Source organism: Antedon mediterranea, chromosome 11 (assembly GCF_964355755.1).
Source record: "Antedon mediterranea chromosome 11, ecAntMedi1.1, whole genome shotgun sequence".
NCBI lineage: Eukaryota > Metazoa > Echinodermata > Crinoidea > Comatulida > Antedonidae > Antedon > Antedon mediterranea.
The window spans coordinates 1017309-1042353 of NC_092680.1; the positions used below are offsets into that span (position 1 = coordinate 1017309).

General features: G+C 32.1%; 2 protein-coding genes across 6 annotated transcripts in view; one reads left to right on the plus strand and one right to left on the minus strand.

Annotated features, from left to right (window-relative positions):
- LOC140062824 (microtubule-associated protein RP/EB family member 1-like) overlaps window positions 1–16903 on the minus strand; it is a 29643-nt gene extending 12740 nt beyond the window's left edge. Inside the window, exon 1 of the mRNA XM_072109174.1 lies at window positions 16805–16903. The gene's annotated coding sequence lies outside the window, so the exon portion shown is untranslated. The remainder of the gene's footprint in view (window positions 1–16804) is intronic.
- On the plus strand, window positions 118–23893 carry LOC140062818 (uncharacterized). Of its 5 annotated transcripts, XM_072109164.1 has the most exons (13): window positions 118–446; window positions 3417–3578; window positions 8107–8319; window positions 8791–8874; window positions 16592–16909; window positions 17518–17581; window positions 18074–18207; window positions 19213–19372; window positions 19581–19636; window positions 19958–20022; window positions 20296–20433; window positions 20803–20879; window positions 21327–23893. In XM_072109164.1, exons 2-13 carry the CDS (start codon window positions 3491–3493, stop codon window positions 21340–21342), a joined length of 1413 nt encoding a protein of 470 aa, XP_071965265.1. In that variant the 5' UTR covers window positions 118–446; window positions 3417–3490; the 3' UTR covers window positions 21343–23893. The 5 variants fall into 5 exon arrangements, with proteins under 5 accessions (XP_071965265.1, XP_071965267.1, XP_071965264.1 ...); XM_072109166.1 differs by lacking the exon at window positions 3417–3578; XM_072109163.1 differs by lacking the exons at window positions 118–446; window positions 3417–3578 and adding an exon at window positions 1546–1776.
- The last annotated feature ends 1152 nt before the right edge of the window (window positions 23894–25045 follow it).

The window sequence follows — 25045 nt, forward strand, 5'->3', positions numbered from 1 at the left end:
GTTCAAATTATTTTAGCAGTTTCGTTTGGACATGCGCAATTGGAATCAGGTTGGTTATAAGTCACATGACGTAAATTATCCAATCATTTTTTTCGCCCCCAAGGTCAAACTTGTATTCGACTCGCCCAGGGATCTTATCGTAAAAGCACCGTATTTTTAAACAATTTTTCGATTGTCACTACAAAAGTAGGATCTTTTTTAAAACAATAGTGTATCGAATTGATTGTTTTGCTATCATTATTAAAGTTCAATTGAATATGTTGATTTGATACACGAATGGAATCAGGTGGTTTATGAGGAATTATAGCGTGTTGTTCGACTCCTCTCTAGCCCAGCTAGCCTGCTGGCTTACTACGTGAATTTTAGAGAGAGGCACGAAAAGGCCACCGCCACCGACCCACACTAAACCCAGAGATCGTCCAATCCAAGGAAGAGGGGTGTGTGAGGTAATAAAAATCGTAATAATATACTTGATAGATTTGGCATAGCCTATTCGTGACTTTGTTTGTATTAGTTATAAGTGTATTATTCCTTTTATCCTATTTTTTATTTGTTATTGATTGTTTATGATTATGAATGTTATGTTTATTTTGATGAAATTTTAATCATTTTTATTTTGTCCGTCCTACCCTAGCTAGCTAGCTAGCTAGCTAGGCCAATATAACTACTGTCCGGCTAGCGGCAAATCCCGGCTAGCCTACCGAATTAAGTAGTAGGCTACTGTAATAATATAATAATAAATACTCCTAGCTTTTTTTTTGCGAATAGCCTATCATCACTGTCAGCTTAATAAATAGCCGATGCCTACTACTAATACTATACAGCGTGCATCTACTGTACGCCTGGGAAACATATCAAGTAGGCCTATATGTTCATTAATAATGTGTAGGCCTACAGTAGTTGACATTGCCTGAGTCTATGATATGATCAGAAATAATAAAAAGTAAATAATAAATTCATAAAAAATAGTCCATTATCATAAATGTTGTGTTCAATGGGATTTAACATGTTTGCTACTTGGTTTAACACAATGACAATTAATTATACCTTTAAGTACTGTACTTAGAAAAGGTAATGAATACTTTTAAAATTAAAGTATATAAAAATGTGCATAATTTTATTTTAAATTTAACAAGCGTACACAGTATTAATTACGGTACAGTATTTTGGCAGTGGCAAATTTTTATCAATTAAAAAATGGAATAAATAAAAAACAATGTACATTCATTATAAATTTAAAAAATGATTTTCCTGCCAAACATACAAAAAATGATTTATATTATTATTTTAACAATGAACTTTACATTTAATTAAATTAATAATTAAGTGAATTTAAATTGATTTGCAGAACATCGTCCAAACAATTTTAATTAATAATTCTCTGTGACCTTTAGAAAACTTATTTTCAGTAGAATAAATAGAATAAACATGTTATTGTTAGAATTACCTTTTGGAATTGCATTATATAATTTATTTAGTTTCTTTTCCTGTATTGCGACAATAGCAGCCAACTAGCGGTTATGACTACAGTCATTCAAAAACTATAGGAAATTACATAGATCCTCTTGGGTTATAAAATATGTCAAATTGTCGCACAGATCATAACAACTCAATTGTTAAACAAGGCTGTATCATCACCTTTTTTCCTCAAAGTTTGCTAGTAAATTGTTGATATGCGTGATAAATATTCTATCACTGGATCTTTACACAAGAAGCGTAAAAAATCAAAAAGTGGGAATAAGGTGAAATATGTCAATACTACCACCAATTCATTTGGTAAGTATTAAAGTAGGTGTAAACATTGTGTTTAATCCAATTAGTAATCACAGCCTACAGGGGTTTTGAACTTAATTTTCGACCTCCATTGACTGGTAATAATGACCGTAACCGTTTGATTGTGTTTGGTAGACTGTAACTTTTTTAACAGACATTTTAATCCTGGCAACTCACAACATTTTCTATTACTGTACTGTAATTGTCAAACCTGGTGATGTCTACCATAAGGAGTGACTATAAAGTGTAGTTGGTTACCCTGGAAAGTACAATTTGATTGGTAGGAACCAAATGTATTGTTGAAAAAGTTCCTATAAGTGTATAGCACGGTACACACATGGATATACCTGTACTGTAGTAAAATTTCATTCTATTGGCATCCATTGTGTAGGTACAGTTAGTGTCCTGTAAGTGTAAGTGTGTTTTAGTAATTGCATTGAGTGGATAATTGCACTGTACATTCCAACAACTTGTTGAAATATTACCACCCCATGCAGTAATAAAAAGTATGGAAGGCTATAAATAGACCAATGGTAAAATAATTTTATTGTATTTATAGGCTCAGCATACAATGCAAACACTGTACAGAACTACATAGTATAATGTTGCAAGACCACAAACATTCTTGTCACTTCATGGGAAAGTACAGTATTGAAAATGGTAGAGAAAATATTAGTCAAAATTAAAGGCAGACTGTTGTCTTAAATTGTTATACTGTAGATTTTTGTTGTATTATTAACAGCACTGATGTGTTATGTGTACAGTGTAGTAAATACATTATACCCACCCACACACTATTTAGATGTCTTTCTGAAATGCCAAATAACCCTGCTGTTAATATACCATGTTTTATTTTAGTTATAAAACAATACTCACTGCAATTTTACTACAGAAAGTAGTTACAGTGGCGAATCACATTAAGGTATTTTTTTTTATTTTGGAAATGCTATTTTTAGCAATTTCTGCTACCACGACAAAGTAAAAAGGGGTTAAAGACAGTGGTATGAGGAGTGGTAGTGCCCCCAACCAAAATTCTGGTGTATAATCTGTAATTTACTGTACAGTATTTTCTTTCTACACAATACAAGTCAAGTGTATTACACAGTTACTGTGTGATCAATGCATTTTAATAAGTAACTGTAACTTTATCATAACATTTTAACTTCACACTTTAATTTACAGATTGAACAGAAACACACTGAATATTTTGTTGTGTTCAGTGTTTTGTTTTTGTACATTGTGGAAATAAGCAGTTGTCCTCAGCACTGTCCAAAGCATGTTGCTGCTGGCACATTATGTTTTAAGTAACATGTTGATACTGTACAGTGTATTTACAGTACTGTAATAAGTGACGTCTACAGTATTACATGTCTATAGTAGCTTACCTGTTGATATTGTACAGTGTTTTATTCAACTGTGATTATGTTTTCACTCACTGCATCAGCATGGTCTTGTTGAATTATTTTATTGTATTTTTAATGCATTCAACCTACAGTAATGTGGGAATTATTATTACTGTACTGTATTTGCTCATTAAATTAGTATTTTTTCTTAATTTATGTTAAAATTAACTAATTTTGTATGCCTTTAGTTTCTTATTTAATTTTCTTTATTATTTTTATTTTTCGTTAATTTCATTTCAGGCGTCATTTCTACCATCAACTTTCATTTTTCGCAAATATTTGTTTAGAGATTTACGTTACTCAAAATTGCCACAATGATGCGTTCAATGAGAGAACGTTTATCTTTCAAAAAGCGAGGGAGAAAACACAAGAAGATAGTCGATGAAGATGCTGCAAAGAAAAGTACATTATTATTTTTGTTTGCTTTTAAAACTCTCTCTCTAATCTGCGGTGCAACTTCTTTTTGTTATTAACAATTTTTTTCTCATTTTCATTTCTTAATCATTCTACTTTCTGCCCTTTATGTTGTATGTCTGTTGGCACTATCTATAATTTTAAAGCTTACTTATAAGGAATTTCTGTAAACACTTGGTACGTACAGTAGGCTATAGTAAATTAAATCATACTAAATATTGTTTTTGTGCTAAATTGTGATGTTTTGTTCTACAGTACTTGAATGTAATTTTTAATTTTTTTAATGTTTAAACAAGTTTTTTTATTTATATATAATGATACTGTATACCAATACTATGTCCCATATGTTAAGAATAATTGAATATTAACATGACTTTGTTTGTGTACAAATTTACTATGAAATATCTCTTCGTCCAGTCCAGTATTAATTCTGTCACATGTGTCACATGGCCTATGTTGATACTGTTTCCTGTGTGGTGATACATCATCAAATTAAACCTAAAGTATGACACTGAACAAATTATAGATACATCATTGCCTAACCAGAATGAACAATTTTTAAATAACATCCAACTTCCCTGGACATCCATTCAGAATAAAGTCAATTCCTTTCAAAAGGCAGTGCATGCATTTGCTGCCATCATAGTTTTTTTAAACGTTCTACAGTATTTGTTCAAGGCACTATAGAATCTAATAAGTTTTTTAAATATTAAAAAAAATTAGATAACTGTAGTGGTTTGGACGATTCAACTGTTATGTTTCCATTGTATATCTTGGAAAACATTTTTAAAAATAGTACAGTACTTTACAGTTAACTACCTGTACCCTCATTCTCTTGGTAACTGCAAATTCAAAGTCTATTTTTAACTTCAATTGTAAAGATTATAACTAGTACAAACTGTAATCAGGTGAAATAACATTGTACTGCATACAGTACAATACAATGCATTTAGAAATGAGGAAGTTGATTTCTTTCCATACACACATTAACAATTGGCATTCTCTTTGGTGTTCAGCAAGTTTTTAGCTTTTTATAATGATTGTTGTCAACTTTCCATTGGCAATAGCTTAGTTTGGTTATTTTAAATTGTACACATTTTGCAAAAGGCATGGTTCCGATAGGTACGGTACGTACGAAAAGGTATGTATGTTGAAACTTTTATAAAAGATTTATTTTTGATTTCTTTTATTATGGTTTGTTTATTAATCTTCATGTGATAATCTTTATTCTTACAATACATGATTGCATTGTGATAAATAACGATTTAAATTTCTGTACTGTGGGTGTGGTTTATACTACATAATGAATATTATTATTAATTGAAGTATCCAAATTTCCTACTACCTGTTATTGGGTATAGTTTCACATTTTAGTTTACAGTAAAAGGTGCAAGATTGAAACAATGTATTGTAAGAAGTTAGAGTTGATAACAAATACTCTGTATGTCTGTGATATACTTCCTCATATTAAATCTTGATACCTAATACTAGTACTATACTGTGCAGTTGTGTGACATACTTTAAACTGTAAAGGTACTGTAGGCTTTATTTATGTTAACACAGTACACAGGCTTAGAGACATACCCGGCACATGACCGGAACAAATAGCACAAAATACAGTAGTAGAACGTGCTACAGTATGTGTAATGTCGATAAAGCGTTAGTAGAGTATACTGAACTAAGTACCGACTATACATTCTTTAGGATTATCTGTATAGAGACCTGTAAAGTATAGAGACCTGTAAAGTATACAGACAGACAATATCAATATTATTTAATATTAGTGCAGATGAAGCCCAGCAAAAACTAGGCCAGTGCCAGCATCTGAAGGTATCAAGACAATCACTTGCCATTTAATCATCTAGTTCTAGAGGTGTCAGTATTGAACCGTTAAATTGTTAGCATAAATATCAACTGATGCCATCAAAAGAAGGGTAATTTAGCGAACCAACTTTTATTTTAACCATGATGGTGAATTTGTATAGTTTTTGCTCATTGCAATGTAAGATTAAAATTGAAAGGAAATTAAACTGAGCTGGCATACCAATGCTATCTATTATTATTTATTCTTTTCAAAAGTACTATTAACTTACAAAATTCAGCATAACAAAAAAAAACTATAAAAGGGGCTGTGAACTTGTCCTTTTTGTCATTTTAGTCAAGGCATTTTGGCATTTATCACATGTACTATACTATCCCAGTAAAGTACTCTGTAGCTGTTACATTATAGATAGCGCAATATTTAGGCCTACCATGTTGCACAACAATTTTCGACTATAAATAAAAAGATTCAATCGTTAGAATGGAATGGGAGAAAATAATGCACGAAATGCTAAATAATTATATAAAACCAACCAATATGAGGATACACATAGGTGTGCTATAATATTCACTGTAAATCATCATAAGTTTTTTCAAAAAGTGCATTATCTCTTCAGGTGGTATACTACTTATTAAAGCTCTGTTATAAACATTATTAAGTGCATTATTGTAATGTAAGTAGGTTTATGCGGACTCATACTGTTGAATGACGGAAGCAAATTGTTTATGGACTCTGGTATATTATATTGAAACCTGATATTTTATCCAAAATCAAAACGTGTTGTACTATGAACTTGCTAGAATACTGTATACCCACCCAAATTTCTTTTGTACAGAATTAGGATAGTGTTTAACACTGAGCTTAGCTTCGCAAGGAAATGGCGAAGTAAAAAATTGTCCTTGTTTAATTGTTTGTCTTTTCCTGAATACTTTCATGAAGGTTGTCGATTCTTAATTGTCATGATGTAAAATAGAGTTTATTTGCATTTTGTCTCGCATAGCTACGGTACTATTGTCTTGTTTGTTGTGCAGACAGGTATTTTATTAAACTAACTGTACTGTAGCCCCTTTTTTAACATCCTATTGTAGGTATCTTTTTGACATATCAGGTAGCGGAAAAATGCACTGTGGTCAGATTATGTGATACAAATCTTAGAAAGTAGGAAACCTTTTGCCATTTATCCCCTGACTGATCACTGATATATTATAACAAGTTGTTTGGGTTTAGATCTTTAGATTGATGCTAACAAGAAGCACATCCTAAGTATCATATTCCAGCAGTTCATGGCAATACAGTACAACATGACACAAAAGTAGTGAACATGTACTCTATCACATGCCGTTCATTAGTAATAGTATGGTAAAAGTACTATTGAATGGTTCCATTCCATGTTAGTTAATTGCTTTTTGAAATTGTTGACTTATATAGTTACTGTACTACTGTACAACAGACCATCTATTGTATATATTATACAAACAATGCAGATTACAATGTCATTGTTAAAACAGATTATTATTAGTTTTAATGTATAATTCATACAGTATTTTAACTGTTTAAATGTATAATTCATACAGTATTTTAACTGTTTTAATGTATAATTCATACAGTATTTTAACTGTTTTAATGTATAATTCATACAGTATTTTAACTGTTTTAATGTATAATTCATACAGTATTTTAACTGTTTTAATGTATAATTCATACAGTATTTTAACTGTTTTCGTTGATTGTTCAAACATTCACAAACTAGTTTGATAAATTTGTCTAGTACTTTTGTATTGTTGTACATTGTCAATTTCTTCCTCGAAATATGACCTGTTTTATTGTGATTTAATAATTTTCGTAAAGTTTCAGTTTTTGTTTGATAAGACATTTAAATAGTTTGATGCTTTTAATGATTTTGTTACATGATAGATTAATATATTCTGTAGTTTGTGTGCTGGTTTTATTACAGGTTTTGGTGGAGGTATTTGTATCTTGTGTACTGTTTTGTATAACTTATTGCTACTATACTAAACACTACATTATCACTGTTCAATGTGTCACTCACTCATACTGCCACTCTCTCTGCACAGTTCTTATAGAATCATTGCTTACATTGCAAATTAGTTTTAGTTTTGTTTATGTTTTGTATGTTGTATGTTGTTGTAAATGATTTATGGTATAAACATTGTTAAATTGAACTAAATGTTGTTAACATTCTATGTGGGATGTGTATGTATTATGTGTACAGTTCTGATTCGTTTCCATATCTTTAAACAGTTTATACTTTTGCCTTTTTTTATGGTCTTTTTATTTAACTACAGAAACATTTTGACAATGATGCAATTGCTAAAAAATTGTGAAGTTAAAATTGTTTTTTTTTACATTCATATCTTGATTGATTTATCTTTTAATTGATCATATCAGAGTACGTCAGTGATCTATGGATTAAATCAAAAAGTATTTTCTCACTCAGTGAGTGAGTGGTCGAGCGGTTAAGACAGTGGAACCGTAATACATAGCCATAACATAGGCAATGGTTTGAGGCTCACTCGCTCCATAGTTCTGGTGATAGAACGAGTCTTCTCGGATAAGGACTACTGTATATAGTACATCTTTTGAGACGAGTAGGGGGTTATCCCGGTGTACTAGTTCACACTCAGCCATCAAACATATCATGGTAATACTATACACTGGGCTTATTTATTGTAGGTAACGGTTCTCATACCATGGTGGATGATGGAGAGGTAACTAGCACGCAACAGTATGAAGCAGCCTCCTCCTCGCCTCCAGTGACCACTCAAACTAAGAAAAAATCACGATGGTCTGTCATTCTGAAACCATGGAAATGGAGAAAGAGGAAGAGTCAGAAGAAGAAAAGGAGTAAAAAAGAAGAAAGTGAAGGAGAAAAAGCTGCAAAAGAAGGTAAACAAACACATAATAATATACAAGTTTTTGTATAGCACCAAATTCCAACAAATGGATCATTGCTCATGGCGCTGTGGACTCAGATGTTACACTTTTCAACTACTTGCTTCTGCCCTAATAGTCACGTCAGTGCAGCCACTTTAAGGCGCTCTCTCATCTGTCCATGACACAGTGGATGTGTGTGTGTGTGTGAACTAGTACACCTGGGTATGATGCCTGCCACTAATCACTATACAGTCAGCTTTCACATAAGCAGACTTTGAATTTCTCAAGACATTTACTTCCATGGACTGCTTTGATGACAATACTGGTTTTTAGAGATCTGCACTTCAGTATCCATAGGGCCTGTTCAGACTTAGTTTTCACAAAGTTTGGTGGTTAGGTCACCAACTGCAATGAATAACTGTATTACTATTTCTCCTATTTAATAATTTAGTCACATATTCTATTCTATACTTTCCTTTCCAGAAAAAAACAAATTATTACCGGAAGTAAAAGGGCAACAGACAGAAGGAAAAGAGGACAAGGGAGATGACAAGACTCAAACAGAAGGTAAAGGTACACATTTCAATTCAAAGTGTTGTCAATATGGCTTGCTACTGTACATAAAGCATAATTACCACAAGTTATCCAGAAGTTAAGCCAGTTCAAGCTCCTATCCTAAAGTTAGTCCAGAAAGCTAGCCCAAAGTCTAAGAATTTCGGGTTTGGAACATTCATGCCTACCTTGTTTATTTGCCTAAATCATTTGTAGTAATTAAATTTATTTTATGATACAATCGTCAACTCCCTTCCTATTTTACAAATACTCACAAGCTTTGTTTTTTTGTTATAACCTTTGTTTTTAATCTTTAAATGTATACATTTCTGTATTTTGAGCTTTGTATACAGTATTTCAATAAACAGATGTGTGTGTTTCCACATCCTTCAATCCCATACAGCATTTTAGACTAGAAGCCAAATATGATGTATGTCACATTTCCTGAACAGGAACTTGGTTCAATGCTACAGTATGATCTTTGTGGCTTAATATCCATGACTGATCACATTCAGTCTGGTTAAGCATTGTTAATCCACTAATCCTCACCTATGTTATCTCATTACAACATTGAATAAACAGTAAAACCCACCATTTAGTTTATAATACATGCATCAGAGTACATACAAATAAATGTGATTATGTTATTGAATTCTAACCAATAGCATTTGTTGACAAATGCATGACTATGAGTAATAACAATAATAAGGATTACATACTAGTATCTGCCTCAGACGTATTGACCCATGCCTTTCCTCTGGTCAAGGTGGGCACTGGACGAGAGAAGCCCTTGATCAATGTTAGGATCATTCAATGTGATTTAAACAGTCCTGGCTTTTTTAGAACTTGGACAAACAATTAATGATCTGATTTTAATAACATGAAAACTTTCTCTGACTATTAAACTCAGTAAAAATCATTATGTCACCAAATCTACAGGAAACAATGCATGCTTTTAATAATAAATAGTATCAGTTATGATGGGAGGTGTCCACACAGGTTAGGTGTAAACTGTAGTTTTATTTACAGTTTTGGAAAAAAATGATTATGGTTTATCTCGGCTGATGATTATCACGCTTGAATCTTGTACTGCTCAATTACACTTTATTGATTTTCTGATTTAAGGCAAAAGCAAAATTTCAGTGTTTATTACCGTTAAGAGTGCAATCTATGCTACTGTAATACGAAGGAAGAAAACTGTTAATTTAGTATTAAAAATGTAGTTATGTATAGTTTGTTAATCCTCTTTGTGAAAAAGACCCAGATGTTCAATACAGATTATAATAAGCCAGGTAGTCATCTGGGTTTTAAGCTTGATTAAATAATTTAATTTTGGTATGATTACTTACAGTAGCCAGTAGGCCTATGTCTATATAATTCATTTGCTATGAAATCAATACACATGTTTACATAAATATAATGCACTCATGTCCTCTGCTACAAAGGGTTTGATTTAGAGTGTTACAGCTACAGTAATATAATGCACTCATGTCCTCTGCTACAAAGGGTTTGATTTAGAGTGTTACATCTACAGTAATATAATGCACTCATGTCCTCTGCTACAAAGGGTTTGATTTAGAGTGTTACAGCTACAGTAATATAATGCACTCATGTCCTCTGCTACAAAGGGTTTGATTTAGAGTGTTACATCTACAGTAATATAATGCACTCATGTCCTCTGCTACAAAGGGTTTGATTTAGAGTGTTACAGCTACAGTAATATAATGCACTCATGTCCTCTGCTACAAAGGGTTTGATTTAGAGTGTTACAGCTACAGTAATATAATGCACTCATGTCCTCTGCTACAAAGGGTTTGATTTAGAGTGTTACAGCTACAGTAATATAATGCACTCATGTCCTCTGCTACAAAGGGTTTGATTTAGAGTGTTACAGCTACAGTAATATAATGCACTCATGTCCTCTGCTACAAAGGGTTTGATTTAGAGTGTTACAGCTACAGTAATATAATGCACTCATGTCCTCTGCTACAAAGGGTTTGATTTAGAGTGTTACATCTACAGTAATATAATGCACTCATGTCCTCTGCTACAAAGGGTTTGATTTAGAGTGTTACAGCTACAGTAATATAATGCACTCATGTCCTCTGCTACAAAGGGTTTGATTTAGAGTGTTACAGCTACAGTAATATAATGCACTCATGTCCTCTGCTACAAAGGGTTTGATTTAGAGTGTTACATCTACAGTAATATAATGCACTCATGTCCTCTGCTACAAAGGGTTTGATTTAGAGTGTTACAGCTACAGTAATATAATGCACTCATGTCCTCTGCTACAAAGGGTTTGATTTAGAGTGTTACAGCTACAGTAATATAATGCACTCATGTCCTCTGCTACAAAGGGTTTGATTTAGAGTGTTACATCTACAGTAATATAATGCACTCATGTCCTCTGCTACAAAGGGTTTGATTTAGAGTGTTACAGCTACAGTAATATAATGCACTCATGTCCTCTGCTACAAAGGGTTTGATTTAGAGTGTTACATCTACAGTAATATAATGCACTCATGTCCTCTGCTACAAAGGGTTTGATTTAGAGTGTTACAGCTACAGTAATATAATGCACTCATGTCCTCTGCTACAAAGGGTTTGATTTAGAGTGTTACAGCTACAGTAATATAATGCACTCATGTCCTCTGCTACAAAGGGTTTGATTTAGAGTGTTACATCTACAGTAATATAATGCACTCATGTCCTCTGCTACAAAGGGTTTGATTTAGAGTGTTACAGCTACAGTAATATAATGCACTCATGTCCTCTGCTACAAAGGGTTTGATTTAGAGTGTTACAGCTACAGTAATATAATGCACTCATGTCCTCTGCTACAAAGGGTTTGATTTAGAGTGTTACATCTACAGTAATATAATGCACTCATGTCCTCTGCTACAAAGGGTTTGATTTAGAGTGTTACAGCTACAGTAATATAATGCACTCATGTCCTCTGCTACAAAGGGTTTGATTTAGAGTGTTACAGCTACAGTAATATAATGCACTCATGTCCTCTGCTACAAAGGGTTTGATTTAGAGTGTTACATCTACAGTAATATAATGCACTCATGTCCTCTGCTACAAAGGGTTTGATTTAGAGTGTTACAGCTACAGTAATATAATGCACTCATGTCCTCTGCTACAAAGGGTTTGATTTAGAGTGTTACAGCTACAGTAATATAATGCACTCATGTCCTCTGCTACAAAGGGTTTGATTTAGAGTGTTACAGCTACAGTAATATAATGCACTCATGTCCTCTGCTACAAAGGGTTTGATTTAGAGTGTTACAGCTACAGTAATATAATGCACTCATGTCCTCTGCTACAAAGGGTTTGATTTAGAGTGTTACAGCTACAGTAATATAATGCACTCATGTCCTCTGCTACAAAGGGTTTGATTTAGAGTGTTACATCTACAGTAATATAATGCACTCATGTCCTCTGCTACAAAGGGTTTGATTTAGAGTGTTACAGCTACAGTAATATAATGCACTCATGTCCTCTGCTACAAAGGGTTTGATTTAGAGTGTTACATCTACAGTAATATAATGCACTCATGTCCTCTGCTACAAAGGGTTTGATTTAGAGTGTTACAGCTACAGTAATATAATGCACTCATGTCCTCTGCTACAAAGGGTTTGATTTAGAGTGTTACATCTACAGTAATATAATGCACTCATGTCCTCTGCTACAAAGGGTTTGATTTAGAGTGTTACATCTACAGTAATATAATGCACTCATGTCCTCTGCTACAAAGGGTTTGATTTAGAGTGTTACAGCTACAGTAATATAATGCACTCATGTCCTCTGCTACAAAGGGTTTGATTTAGAGTGTTACAGCTACAGTAATATAATGCACTCATGTCCTCTGCTACAAAGGGTTTGATTTAGAGTGTTACAGCTACAGTAATATAATGCACTCATGTCCTCTGCTACAAAGGGTTTGATTTAGAGTGTTACAGCTACAGTAATATAATGCACTCATGTCCTCTGCTACAAAGGGTTTGATTTAGAGTGTTACAGCTACAGTAAGAATAACAGTGTCAACAGCAAAAATGAACTTTAATTAAATCTATTTGTAAATGGTTGTAATTTTCAGGCTTTCTAAATGAATTAGCATCCTACAGTATTTCTTGTTTTAAGAATAAGCTACTACTATGGCATAGGATTGTGCAAATATTTTACAAAAATGACATTGCTAAAAACACAAACATTAGAACTGTACATTTATTCATAACCATTATTATTTTATTATTTATTTATTCTTCTCTTGAATTATGATTTTCCGGCCTTTGCTAGTTATTTTTTTTTTAAACTATAGACCATTTCAACTTTAAATCATGAATACGCACACGTTGAATTTGACAATTTGCATGTGTTTTACTTACTAGTTGAAAAAGTTAAAAAATATTGTCAAAATCATATTCTTAGTATGGCATGTATAATTTCACATTGTTTTATCTAAAACGTAGTACAGTACTGTTTTTCTATGTTATTTCTATTCTTATATTTAAAATGTTTTTATTTGTCGTCCATATCTCTTCCTACTAATTGTGTCATCGTCTGGCTTTACCTCTTCCTGTTTACTGCCCTCTTTTGACCATATTTATAACCGTGTCAGACTTATAGAGACTGTACATTATAACTTTTTATACTCACTACTTAAACAATCTAATTTACCAATTATCAGTATCATTGCGAATTAAAACGAAAACTTAAAAAGACCTAATAATTTATTTTTTAATAATTTACAAATTTTTTTATATAAAACTTTATATAATTTGATAATCTATAACTTGCAATATTTATTAATAAAAATTATATTAAAATTAAGAACTTTATTTATTTATTTATTCAGGCTTATTGTATACATTAGTGCATTATGATAAAGAGCCACAACCGCTTAACAGCAGTAAAAGTAAGGTGGCAAAAAAAATGTGATTTTTTTAAAAATTACTGGTATTTTTCTTATTTTATATTATTTCTATTGGATACTAAATGTTGTCATAACCTATTATAGGTTAGTAGAATATTCTGATAAATATTTAATATAGCAAATTGGCATTTGATCAACGTTTGTACTACCTCCATGGTACTAGTGACCTACTGTTGTTAGTGTAAAGGTAATGTAGGCTGGCTGTCTATAAAAGAGATCAATCACAATATATTATGAAATAAGACCTACCACTGTCATGCATTAACTGCTGTAGTGTGCTGTTGACTAGCATCATATTGCACACAGCATCAAGCAAGAGAAGGAACGAATAATTTTGTCCTCATCATATAATAACTGTATAGTACTCAACTATTTTGGAAAATGTTTTGGTTGTTTCGTAAAAGACAAGGAGGTAAGGTGTAAAGTTGGTTTAGAATTTGCTGCGTTGCTTCTTAAAGTAGAACAGTGCTGTTGGCCAACAAATTAAATAATTTTAATTGAATTATGGCAATTGTATGTATGGTCACAGTGCACTCACAGCACAGCATTAGATCTATAGAAAGTTAGACCATGCCAATATAGAGATTTTTATAACTCTAAGGAAAACTACAATTACGACACACATTTCTAATTTTGCAGTTGATATAGAAAGTAGTACACCATACTAAGTTCATTTAAATTTTGTTGAACCATTATACTGTACTGTATATTACTTTAGATTTACAATTTTAATCGTGGATACAGTATGATGATAGGTAAGCTATAGGGGAGAAATCACTGCTCTACCATCTATATCAGTTGGGTTGGCAGATATGCTGATGCAGATGGCTTAATTTATCGGCAAACCAGATAACCTTTAATTGCTTTGGTTTACGCCATATTACATGCTCAATTTAAGGCATTAACGTGGGTGTGTGTGCTGGATGTAAAATAAACTTTCACTTGAATTTGGTTTAATATATCATGCTACAGTAGGTCTATATTCCTCTATATGTTGATATACTATAACATGATGGAGTAGTGTAATCTGCATACATAAATATGTTTCCTTGAAGTGTTTTATCATAGTATTTTATTTTATTTTATTTTTTTTTTTTTATATTATTTTATTTAGTAACTGTAATTATAAAAAAAAACTCTTTATTTTCATATATACATAAATATGTTTCCTTGAAGTGTTTTATCATAGTATTTTATTTTATTTTATTTTATTTTTTTTATATTATTTTATTTAGTAACTGTAATTATAAAAAAAAACTTTTTATTTTCGCATCATAATTCATACAATTATCTTCACCATGGTCATTTTGTGCTTCCACTTAGAACAAGTACAGTAAGACTGTATGACTGTGTAACTGTAACACTCACTATTTCTATTTCCTTTACATCTACTAAATGTACAGCAGTATGCTTTTTTGCCCTTCCTAATTAAATTAGGAGATATATTTGATTTATTATTAACATACTGTTCAATACTATAATTAGAAATTAATAGTAATCTTATTTATTAACTCCATGCATTTAGGTACAGTAACTAATTGTTACTGTTAGGCTTCCATTCTCTTCCAATTGTTATTCAAACTTCAATGTGCAGTATGTTGTTGATCTTTTTTACAAAATAATTTTACAGTACAGTATGATTATTATTTCTTATGTAATTAAGTATATAGAAAATCTTGATTTAAATTCATTTTCGTTTTAGATTAGTAGTATATAATAGATTTGGTTTTAAAGAAATTCTATATTTTAAATTTAATGAATGAATTTGTTATGAACGGTTATTTCCTATAAAGTGTAAGATAAACAAACCGGTTTATTTTTATATTTTATGAAGTGGAATGAACCAGTAATATTAAACTGTACTGTATTATTATTACATGTTTTTGTCATAACAAATCAAGTGATATAATTCACGTAACAGGGTTGTAGCTAGAGAAGAATGTACTGTACACTGTACAGTAGTAGGGTGGTGGTTGTCAATCATTTGTGTGTAGAGATAGTATGATCATAAAACAGTAATTTTTGGTAGGTATCCAAGGGTATCTTGGAGTGGAATTAGGACATTAAAAGGCATTGAATTAAACTTAGGCTTGGTGAGACAATCCCTATTCAGGGGACACCTATTCATGTGAAATGAACAAAGGGTATATAAAATATATTTTATCACATTGCGCTATTTAGTGGACATCCTTATTAAGGGTAAACTTTGTTGGGCCCAAAGGTTCTACTGTGATTTCTATCTGGTGAATTTGTATGCTTTATCCTATGTGGTAAAACCAATGCTGTGAAGTATTGTTTGCCAAGCAGTGTATTTACTATTTTTAGAGACAAACATTCCATTCAATCTTTAAGTTGTATATCTTGAGTATGGTATGTTGGCTTACCTATCTCAATAGTTATATTGGTCATCAATTTGGAAGCTGCGGCATGTACATGTAAATTTTGTATCTAGACATTACATCTGATAAATATTGTACAGTAGTAATAAGTATTCTTTTAATATTCTGTGATTATTCATTGATTTGATATTGTGTTAACTTTTATGTATGTTTTTTGTTGCACCTTCACATGTTGAAGTGTGCCACTGATACAAACTATTATTATCATTTATGTTAGGGAGCTTTTGAATTTGTGACGACTGAAAATCAGACGTCAACCAATGTCCAGCCTACTCCCTAAAAATATTTGTAACAAAACAAGATTTAATAAAAATAAGATATTAATAAAGATATAAATAAATTCTAGTAATGAAATATAAAATACATTTTTTTCTTGCTATATTTTTGGCAGGTGGGGCTGGAGGAGATGGTACACAAGCTGGAACAACACAAGTAGAAATCAATCACTTGTCGGATAAAGATAAAGTTGATCAAGTGGAAGGAGACGACACACAGTCTGACCCTCCAGCAAAACCCCCTCTAGATCCATCATTCAAAGGGGTGAAGCAGAGCTCCCCTCCCCCACTACCAGAGAAAAAGGGTACAGATGAAAATGCAGCGTTACCTGTTCTACCTCCAAAGAAAGGTGGGTTAAAATCGTCACCGGCGTTACCGCCTAAACTGAATAAGAAAACTGACTCACCTCCTCTTCCGCCCAAGATGGGTAAAGGTATGGCATGAACTAACTTTCTAACATTACTAATCATTAACATTTAGATATGAAATTAATATTTTATAACTCAGATGAGGTTTGGCAGTCAGATATGCGAAACCTGATAGTGTTTATTGGATACTACTTTCTACTACATGGATTCAGTGGATTGGTAACCAAAACAGCAGGTTCTGCGAGACTGATATTTACTTACAGTAATGTTCTTTAGAAATTGAGGTCTACTTCTTATCCAATATGTATTAGCCCATTTTGTGGTATTCTTTTGTTTGTTGGACTAGCAGGAACAGCTGATTCACAGACAATGTGTTGATGACAGATCCAGTGAGTGATGAGCCATCTTGTTTCTGAATCTTGTGAATAAAATCATTTGGTTACTAATAATAAGAGTAAAAACTGATAAAAATAACGCCAAATCAGCTTGTAAAATACAATAGTTTTGATTGCCCCTTGATAACGTTGTTTGCATGTTTTACTTACATTATTAACATCTTACTAACTGACTAACTTACCAAATATTAGATGAATAGATATTAATAACATCGGTTTCTTTATCGTTATCTTATTTCTTTTACAATGTTGTTGAATTGCTTGTGTTTGTATTACAGCATTTAACAATGGCAATCTGTCCTTCAACATGGAAACACCAAATAGGGGCATAGGATTTAGTGGGTGAGTACATATGCAATAAGGTATCATTATTTTTGTGGCTGTATTCACTATTCACACTTAAGCTAAAAAGAAATCTATCTAAAAGAATACAATTTAAGTGATACTTAACTTAACTATTAACTTAACTTAACTATTAACTTAACTATTAACTTAACTTAACTATTTAATTGAAATATCTCACTTTCATTCATAGTTGTTTATTGACATTATTATCTCATTTATGACCCAGATGTCAATGCCCTGGCATGAACTGTAACCAGCATTTTTATGAATGTTAGATTAGAAGATGGCATCTAAGGTTGATAAAAATGTTGTCTCAAATCCTCTTAGGCTAACACCAGTGGTGTCTTGGTCAACACGGACTCTGGTACATCCTACAATAATAATTAGACAATGACTAATAATGACTACAATATCTTGCATACAAATTATATATATTATTAATCAATCATTTAATATTTAGACTTAATCTTTATTATTCATCTTTTGTAGAGATACCGTAATTACACAAAGTGCACAGTGTAATGGGGACATACACAATAATGACAGTGACCTCAGTGATTATGAGAATAACAGGAATGACGACGATGATGATGATGATTCTGATGATGATGCAAGTTACAATAGTAAGTGCTGCTCAAAGAAATATTACACTTACAATCAGTTTTTACATAGTCATTATAGATTCGTCCCTACCTGGTTAAGCTTTGTCTACACTATCAATCTAGTTTGAAAAAAAGAAGTGTGATGTGCCCAAATATGGTGGTGATATGCCCAGATATGGTAGTGGTATGACATCAACGTGTCCATATATGGACATATCACATTTTTTTGTCACATAAAGTGTGATAGAGAGAGAGATTTGGTATCACTTTGCTGTTGATAGGCTGACACTAATGTAAAGCTCAAACTTTATGTAACAAAAAAATGTGATATGCCCATATATGGACATGATTTCATACCACTACCAAATTTGGGCATATCACTACCATATTTGGGCATATCACTAGTTTGATAGTGTAGACAAAGCTTTATAATAACTTTAACATTTGAAACCCATGACTTTACAATTAGAAAATAATAGTCATTATTCTTGATTGATTTCTTAAGTGAAAGTTATAATAATAATAATTAAAATGAAAACTGATCAGCTTTTATTTTGCCATTAGTGATTTCATTGTCATCACCCGATTGGTTGACTATGGATAGCTAGCTTTTTGTATCCTATTAGTGATTGCATTGAGTTAGTATCGTCAATTTATGTACCAACTTTTAAGAAGTAATTTGAAATGAATTTTAAGCAAATATATTCTCATTATTATTGCATTGTTTCCCCACAAATTTTGCTATTAAAACAACTCACTATTTTGTAGTATCTAGATAACTGTTGTAATTTTTAGTATCTAAAATGTATTTATTTTTTACATTCTATTTTCCCACCATCCAACAGCAAATACATATGAGTGTTACATAATATTATTATTACAGAATAGGAAACCCATGCTTATAAGGCTAACTGTGGGTAGTAGTGCTCCATTGGCCTGGAACTACAACATGATTTGAACAACTGCCCCTGCTAACAGGTCAATCACCAGCGCCACTTCTTAATACATATTTTATCATTATTACAGAAAGCTTTGCTGCAAAGGTAAAACGTAATGATAGTTTAGCCTTTAAATTGAATAACCGACCAGAGAAGACATCACTTGTTGACCGAAATATTATTCAAAATTCTTCCTACGATACTGATTTCAAAGCAAGAAGGGAAATTGTTGGTACAAGCCTGGTCAGGTAGATTTTATGTTTTTTGACTTCATTGTAGTGAAAATTAGTATCTGTTGTAAATGCAGTTATGTAATTTAACAATAGATTAAACAAACGTGATCCATAAACATCAATAAAACCCAATCTGTAAGGTCTTCAAAATCATGTTTGCTTTTAATCTCATGAAATAAGCCATGTATTTTTCAAAATTAAATTAGTTGTTTTACTTTCATAGACGATTGAGCCAGCGACCTTCAAAGGAGGAGCTACAAGAAAGGAACATTTATAGAGGTAAGAATGAAACACAACAAATAATGCACAAGTCGGAGTAAATGCACAAACTTGTGCATCACGGAACAATTTTCATTTCCATTTTTGGGTAAGTGTCTAGCCTGGGAGCTAAGCCTACTGTGGCAAGCACCACTCGGTTCGACGACCAAATCACCGCCTAGCCTAGGCCTAGCAAAACAGTCGTGTACTAGAAAACAAATTTTGTACATTTGTTTTGTAATGTCTTTATGGGGCAGCAGTGCAGAAGACTGGTCCGTACTCGTATATCGTCAGCGCCTAGCAAGTTATTGAGTAACTAATATTGAATTTATTTTTTTTTAGTACCGAAAAGTGATGAAGAGAAACAAAAGGAAAAGGAAGAAACAAAGACTAAACTTGTTAGAAAGGTAAAGTAGGACATTTCTTTTTATTTGGAAATTATTTAAACATGCATTGTTTAAATAAAATACACATTATACAGTGTCGTATTATATGATATCAGCGCTTTGGTCTTGGTGAAAAGTGCTTTAACTATAATAATAATGATATTACTAATCTAGAGTATTACATTAATTTAATACCATTTGTTCCATTTAAAGTTTGATACACACCTTAGGTAGATAAAGTTTAGATGTCTACCAATCAGTGCCTAACATTTTTTACTGAATTGCATATTTTAGTTGAGCTTTCGGCCAACAGTAGAGGAATTACGGAGACGAAACATCATTGGTTTCAACGAGTATGTAGAGGTAGTTGATGCTGCGGAGTATGATAGACGAGCAGATAAACCATGGACAAAGTTAACACCACAAGATAAGGTGGGTACATTTACAACAGCACATTGTAATATAACCGCAATATTAATATTGATGCAAACTGCTGTATTGCGTAATCACAAGTGGAAACTGACGCAACAGTGCTGCAAACATCGCAGGTTTGATTTCACGCAGGCAGAGGCAAATACAATTATTGGAAGGGCATTTTCTTACGTTGCATAGGTTGCCTTGCTAGTGGGAACCACTCTTTAAACCATAAAACATTATATTGTTGCTGTCGTGTGTTTAATGCGTTTCTAGCAATTGAGATGACAGTAAAGGAATAGTCTATTTGTGCCTAATTTACCTGGATAAACTAAAATAGGCCAGAGTTGCTTAACTTCAGCCTAATAATAATTTTTTCTACTTCAGGCAATGATTAGAAAAGAATTGAATGACTTTAAAAGTGAAGAAATGGCGGTCCATGCAGAAAGTCGCAAATTCACAAGGTATGGCAACTAGTTGAACTTACTTTAACAATGCCTGTCTAGTTTAAGCTAGTTTAAGCTAGTATCCAAAGAGTGAAGCTCTGTCTATACTATCAAACTTTATGTGACAAAAAATGTGATGTTCCCATATATGGACATGATGTCATATCACCACCATATTTGGGCACATCACACTTTTTTGTCAAACTGGTTTGATAGTGTGGACAGAGCTTTAGATGGGTTGACAGTGGTTCTATGTCACTGTCATATGTGCTTGAGTTTTTGTATTCATGCTCTGTCAAGTCACAAGCATTTTGGTAACTGCCTACCACCATATTACAAAAGCGGGACGGTATCTCTCAAATACAATAAATCATGTACTGAAAAGCAGAGTGATATTTGCCATCCTGCTGATATCAATATGGTTTTAAATTGTTTTATTAAATATAATTTATTTTTGTTTTTCAGATTTCATCGGCCTTGATTTCTCACTAAAAACATTTAAAGACATTTACAATGTTGATTGTCAAGCATTGCACAGTGATCAAGGATTCTAACACTGTATCATATTTTGCTTCCATGGCTGACAGCGCCCTCGAGTGCGTGGACAGCTAAACTGTGGAGAGAGAAAAGCGAGAAGTGTGTGTTTGTGAGTTTTATTTAATGTGCATATAGTTTTATTAATATTCCAGTTGAATTTGTAAAGCAGTAATTTTTTATTTGGATAAAATGAAATTAATTGGGGTTGTGGGGTTAGGTTTATCGTAGAGATATTATAGTTTACTAAGATATCTCTATGGGTTTATGAATACAATTAAATACCATTGAAAGGCTGTATACATTATTTTAATTAATTATTAGATGCCAATTTCACTATTGTTAACATTAACATAGTTAAGATTAGCAGAACAAAAGGAAATTAATATATAAGCCATGCAATGTTAAAAAGATAATGATGATATAATATTTTCAATAATATATTCATCATCATTGGTGTAGAAGTAAATTGCCAATTTTGAAGTGTCATAAAAGTTACCAACTTAGAAATATACATCCGCGCTGTGTACAAATTGCCAATTGATTGATTTTTACACTTTACACTACATAAAGAAAATGTTACTTTTCTGGACATTGCTATCAATACATAAATATTTACCTTAAGGCTTTAAGATTGTTACTGTACATTGTCACCAAATTTGCTTAGTTTTAAGACTCTTTACTGACTTGAAATTCAGTTTGTTTGTATATTTTGACTTTATGGGGGAAAACGAATGCTTTATATTTTTGAGCTTGATATAGTATAATAGTATTGTTTTCTTTGTCCTTTACTGTACAAAAAGCTATTCCACCAGTCTCTGTTCAGTGTATAGTCATTTTTGCAATCTGCACCAGGAGCCTCAATTTGTCATCATTTAGTTTAAGACTTGTTTTTGTCCCAAATGGCACGCTAACAACCAGTAAACCACCACACATTGCTGACTTGTTTGTCCCTGGTGGCACTTCATATTTTACCATAGACTTTTTACCATAGACTCACAATAATGTTTAAAACATAATGTTGTTCAAAGTTTTCAAATCATGAAATTATGTGGGTTGGCTGTTAAGCTCTGTTTACACTATCAAACTAGTTTGACAAAAGAGTGTGATATGCCCAATTATGGTAGTGATATGACATCACCATGTCCATGTATGGGCACATCACATAAAGTGTGATAGTGTAGACAGAGCTTTAGTGAAATTTTGAGATTGGTGTCTGATTTGACTGTACATTCATATTCTATGGACTGAATTGTGAAACAGTGAATTAAAATTGGTATTGGGGAACAATAATAATGTGTGAATGCGGACTGGTTGATTTAATAATGGTCTTTGTACAGACAATTGTAATTTACTGTAGAAGTAGTTATTTGAATAGAATAATTGGCAAAGTTTTATTATAAATAAATATATATATATAATTATCAAATAGTCTTGTTATTGGCCAACTTAGTTGAACTTTTATACTGTAATTTTATCAGCGTGTACAGATCATTGCTAATTGTGTTTTATATGTGTAGTGATTATTAATGTGTTTCCTTATATTCCAAGTACTGTATAACCTTTGACCTACAACATGTTTAGGTTGACGTACAACATATGCCAATAGATTTGTGTGTAATAAATAATTTGATCAAGTTTTTACACTGTACTTTATTGGGTTTTTTTTCTACATGCTTTTTTTTATTGTTGTTAGTGATAATTATTTTTTTAAATTTCATTATCACTTTTCTGGTGAATGGTCAACAATAGTTCTATTATTATTTTATTTTTTTACTTCTATTACTGCATTTACACAAATTGTATATTTTTATGTTCTTGTTCAAGTGGGCTTAAAATTGAATTTTATTTTATTAATTTTCTAATTGATTTGATATTCGATTACATTATCATTTTGTTGCTTTTATCATTAATGCTTTTGTTATCTACTTAAACAAATTAGGTTGCGTGTTATTAAAATATATATATGTAGATTCTTAATACATTATCAAGAATACTATTTGCACTGGTTGCGGTGTCCACCGTGTTAGTAGTTTCCAGGGAAGTGATCGCAATGCAAGTGGGTTGATCAATGACAAGCGACACTTTGGATAATCCACCGCTTGTGATTGGTCAAATTACTTGCGTTGCGCTTACATCCTTGCGTTGTGTCGTAATGGGAACCAAGCTTTACAATTAATATGCTCTGTATAATAACACTAAATATTCTAATTTTTAGTTTATTAATCTTTAATTTTCAAATTATTTGTGCAGTTGTAATGGAAACTTCTTACGTTATGTATTTCCATTTGTTTTTGTTTACACGTGTGCAGTTGTATGTGGACAATAATTTATGACACTAGATGTGTACACATTTTGATATATCTTGAACTAATTGCTCCAAAGATAACAAGTGAAATAAAAGGCATATTTTTGTTGTTTGCGATAAGGTAGTACTTATTTCTCTTTGTATATTATGATGATTAAATAATCCTGGTCTTAACAATTTTTGTTTCATTCTGTTGTAACAGATTCTATAATTTCTACAGTATCATAGGCAAATTCTTTGATACAATGTCACATATGGTATCATCATCTTATAGAGCCATAGTAACTAGTTATGTCAAAAATTAAAAGGTCAAAATTTGGCCATTTTCTGAAAATTTCCCTGTACTATAGTAGGCCTACAGGGATTTTTTTTTGAAAAATGGCAAAATTTTTCACTTTTTAAAATTCAATAACTATGCGATAATATTGCCATATATGCACTATAGTACAGGGAAATTTTTGAAAAATGGCCGATTTTCGACCCTTTTATTTTTTGACATAAATGGTTACTATTGCATAATAAACATGCGCAGCGGCGAATAATGGGTTCTGCGCATTTTAATTGTGCTATAGTAACCAGTTTTATCAAAAAATTAAAAGGTAGAAAATTGGTCATTTTTTTGAAAAAATCCCTGTACTATAGTAGGCCTACAGGGATTTTTTTTTGAAAAATGGCAAAATTTTTCACTTTTTAAAATTCAATAACTATGCGATAATATTGCCATATATGCACTATAGTACAGGGAAATTTTCGAAAAATTGTCGATTTTCGACCCTTTTATTTTTTGACATAAATGGTTACTATTGCATAATAAACATGCGCAGTGGCGAATAATGGGTTCTGCACATGTCAATTGTGCTATAGTAACCAGTTTTGATATAAATGGTTACTATAGCATAATAAACATGTGCAGAGGCGACTAATGGGTTCTGCGCATGTTATTTGTGCTATAGTAACCAGTTTTATCGAAAAATAAAAAGGTCGAAAATTTGCCATTTTTTGATAAATCCATGTACTATAGTACAGGGAAATTTTCGAAAAATTGCCGATTTTCGACCCTTTTATTTTTTGACATAAATGGTTACTATTGCATAATAAACATGCGCAGTGGCGAATAATGGGTTCTGCACATGTCAATTGTGCTATCATAACCATATTTGACATAAATGGTTACTATAGCACAATTGACATGCGCAGAACCCATTATTCGACTCTGCGCATGTTTATTATGCTATAGTAACCATTTATGTCAAAAGTGGTTACTTTTGACATAAATGGTTACTATAGCATAATAAACATGCGCAGGGGCGAATAATGGGTTCTGCGCATGTCAATTGTGCTA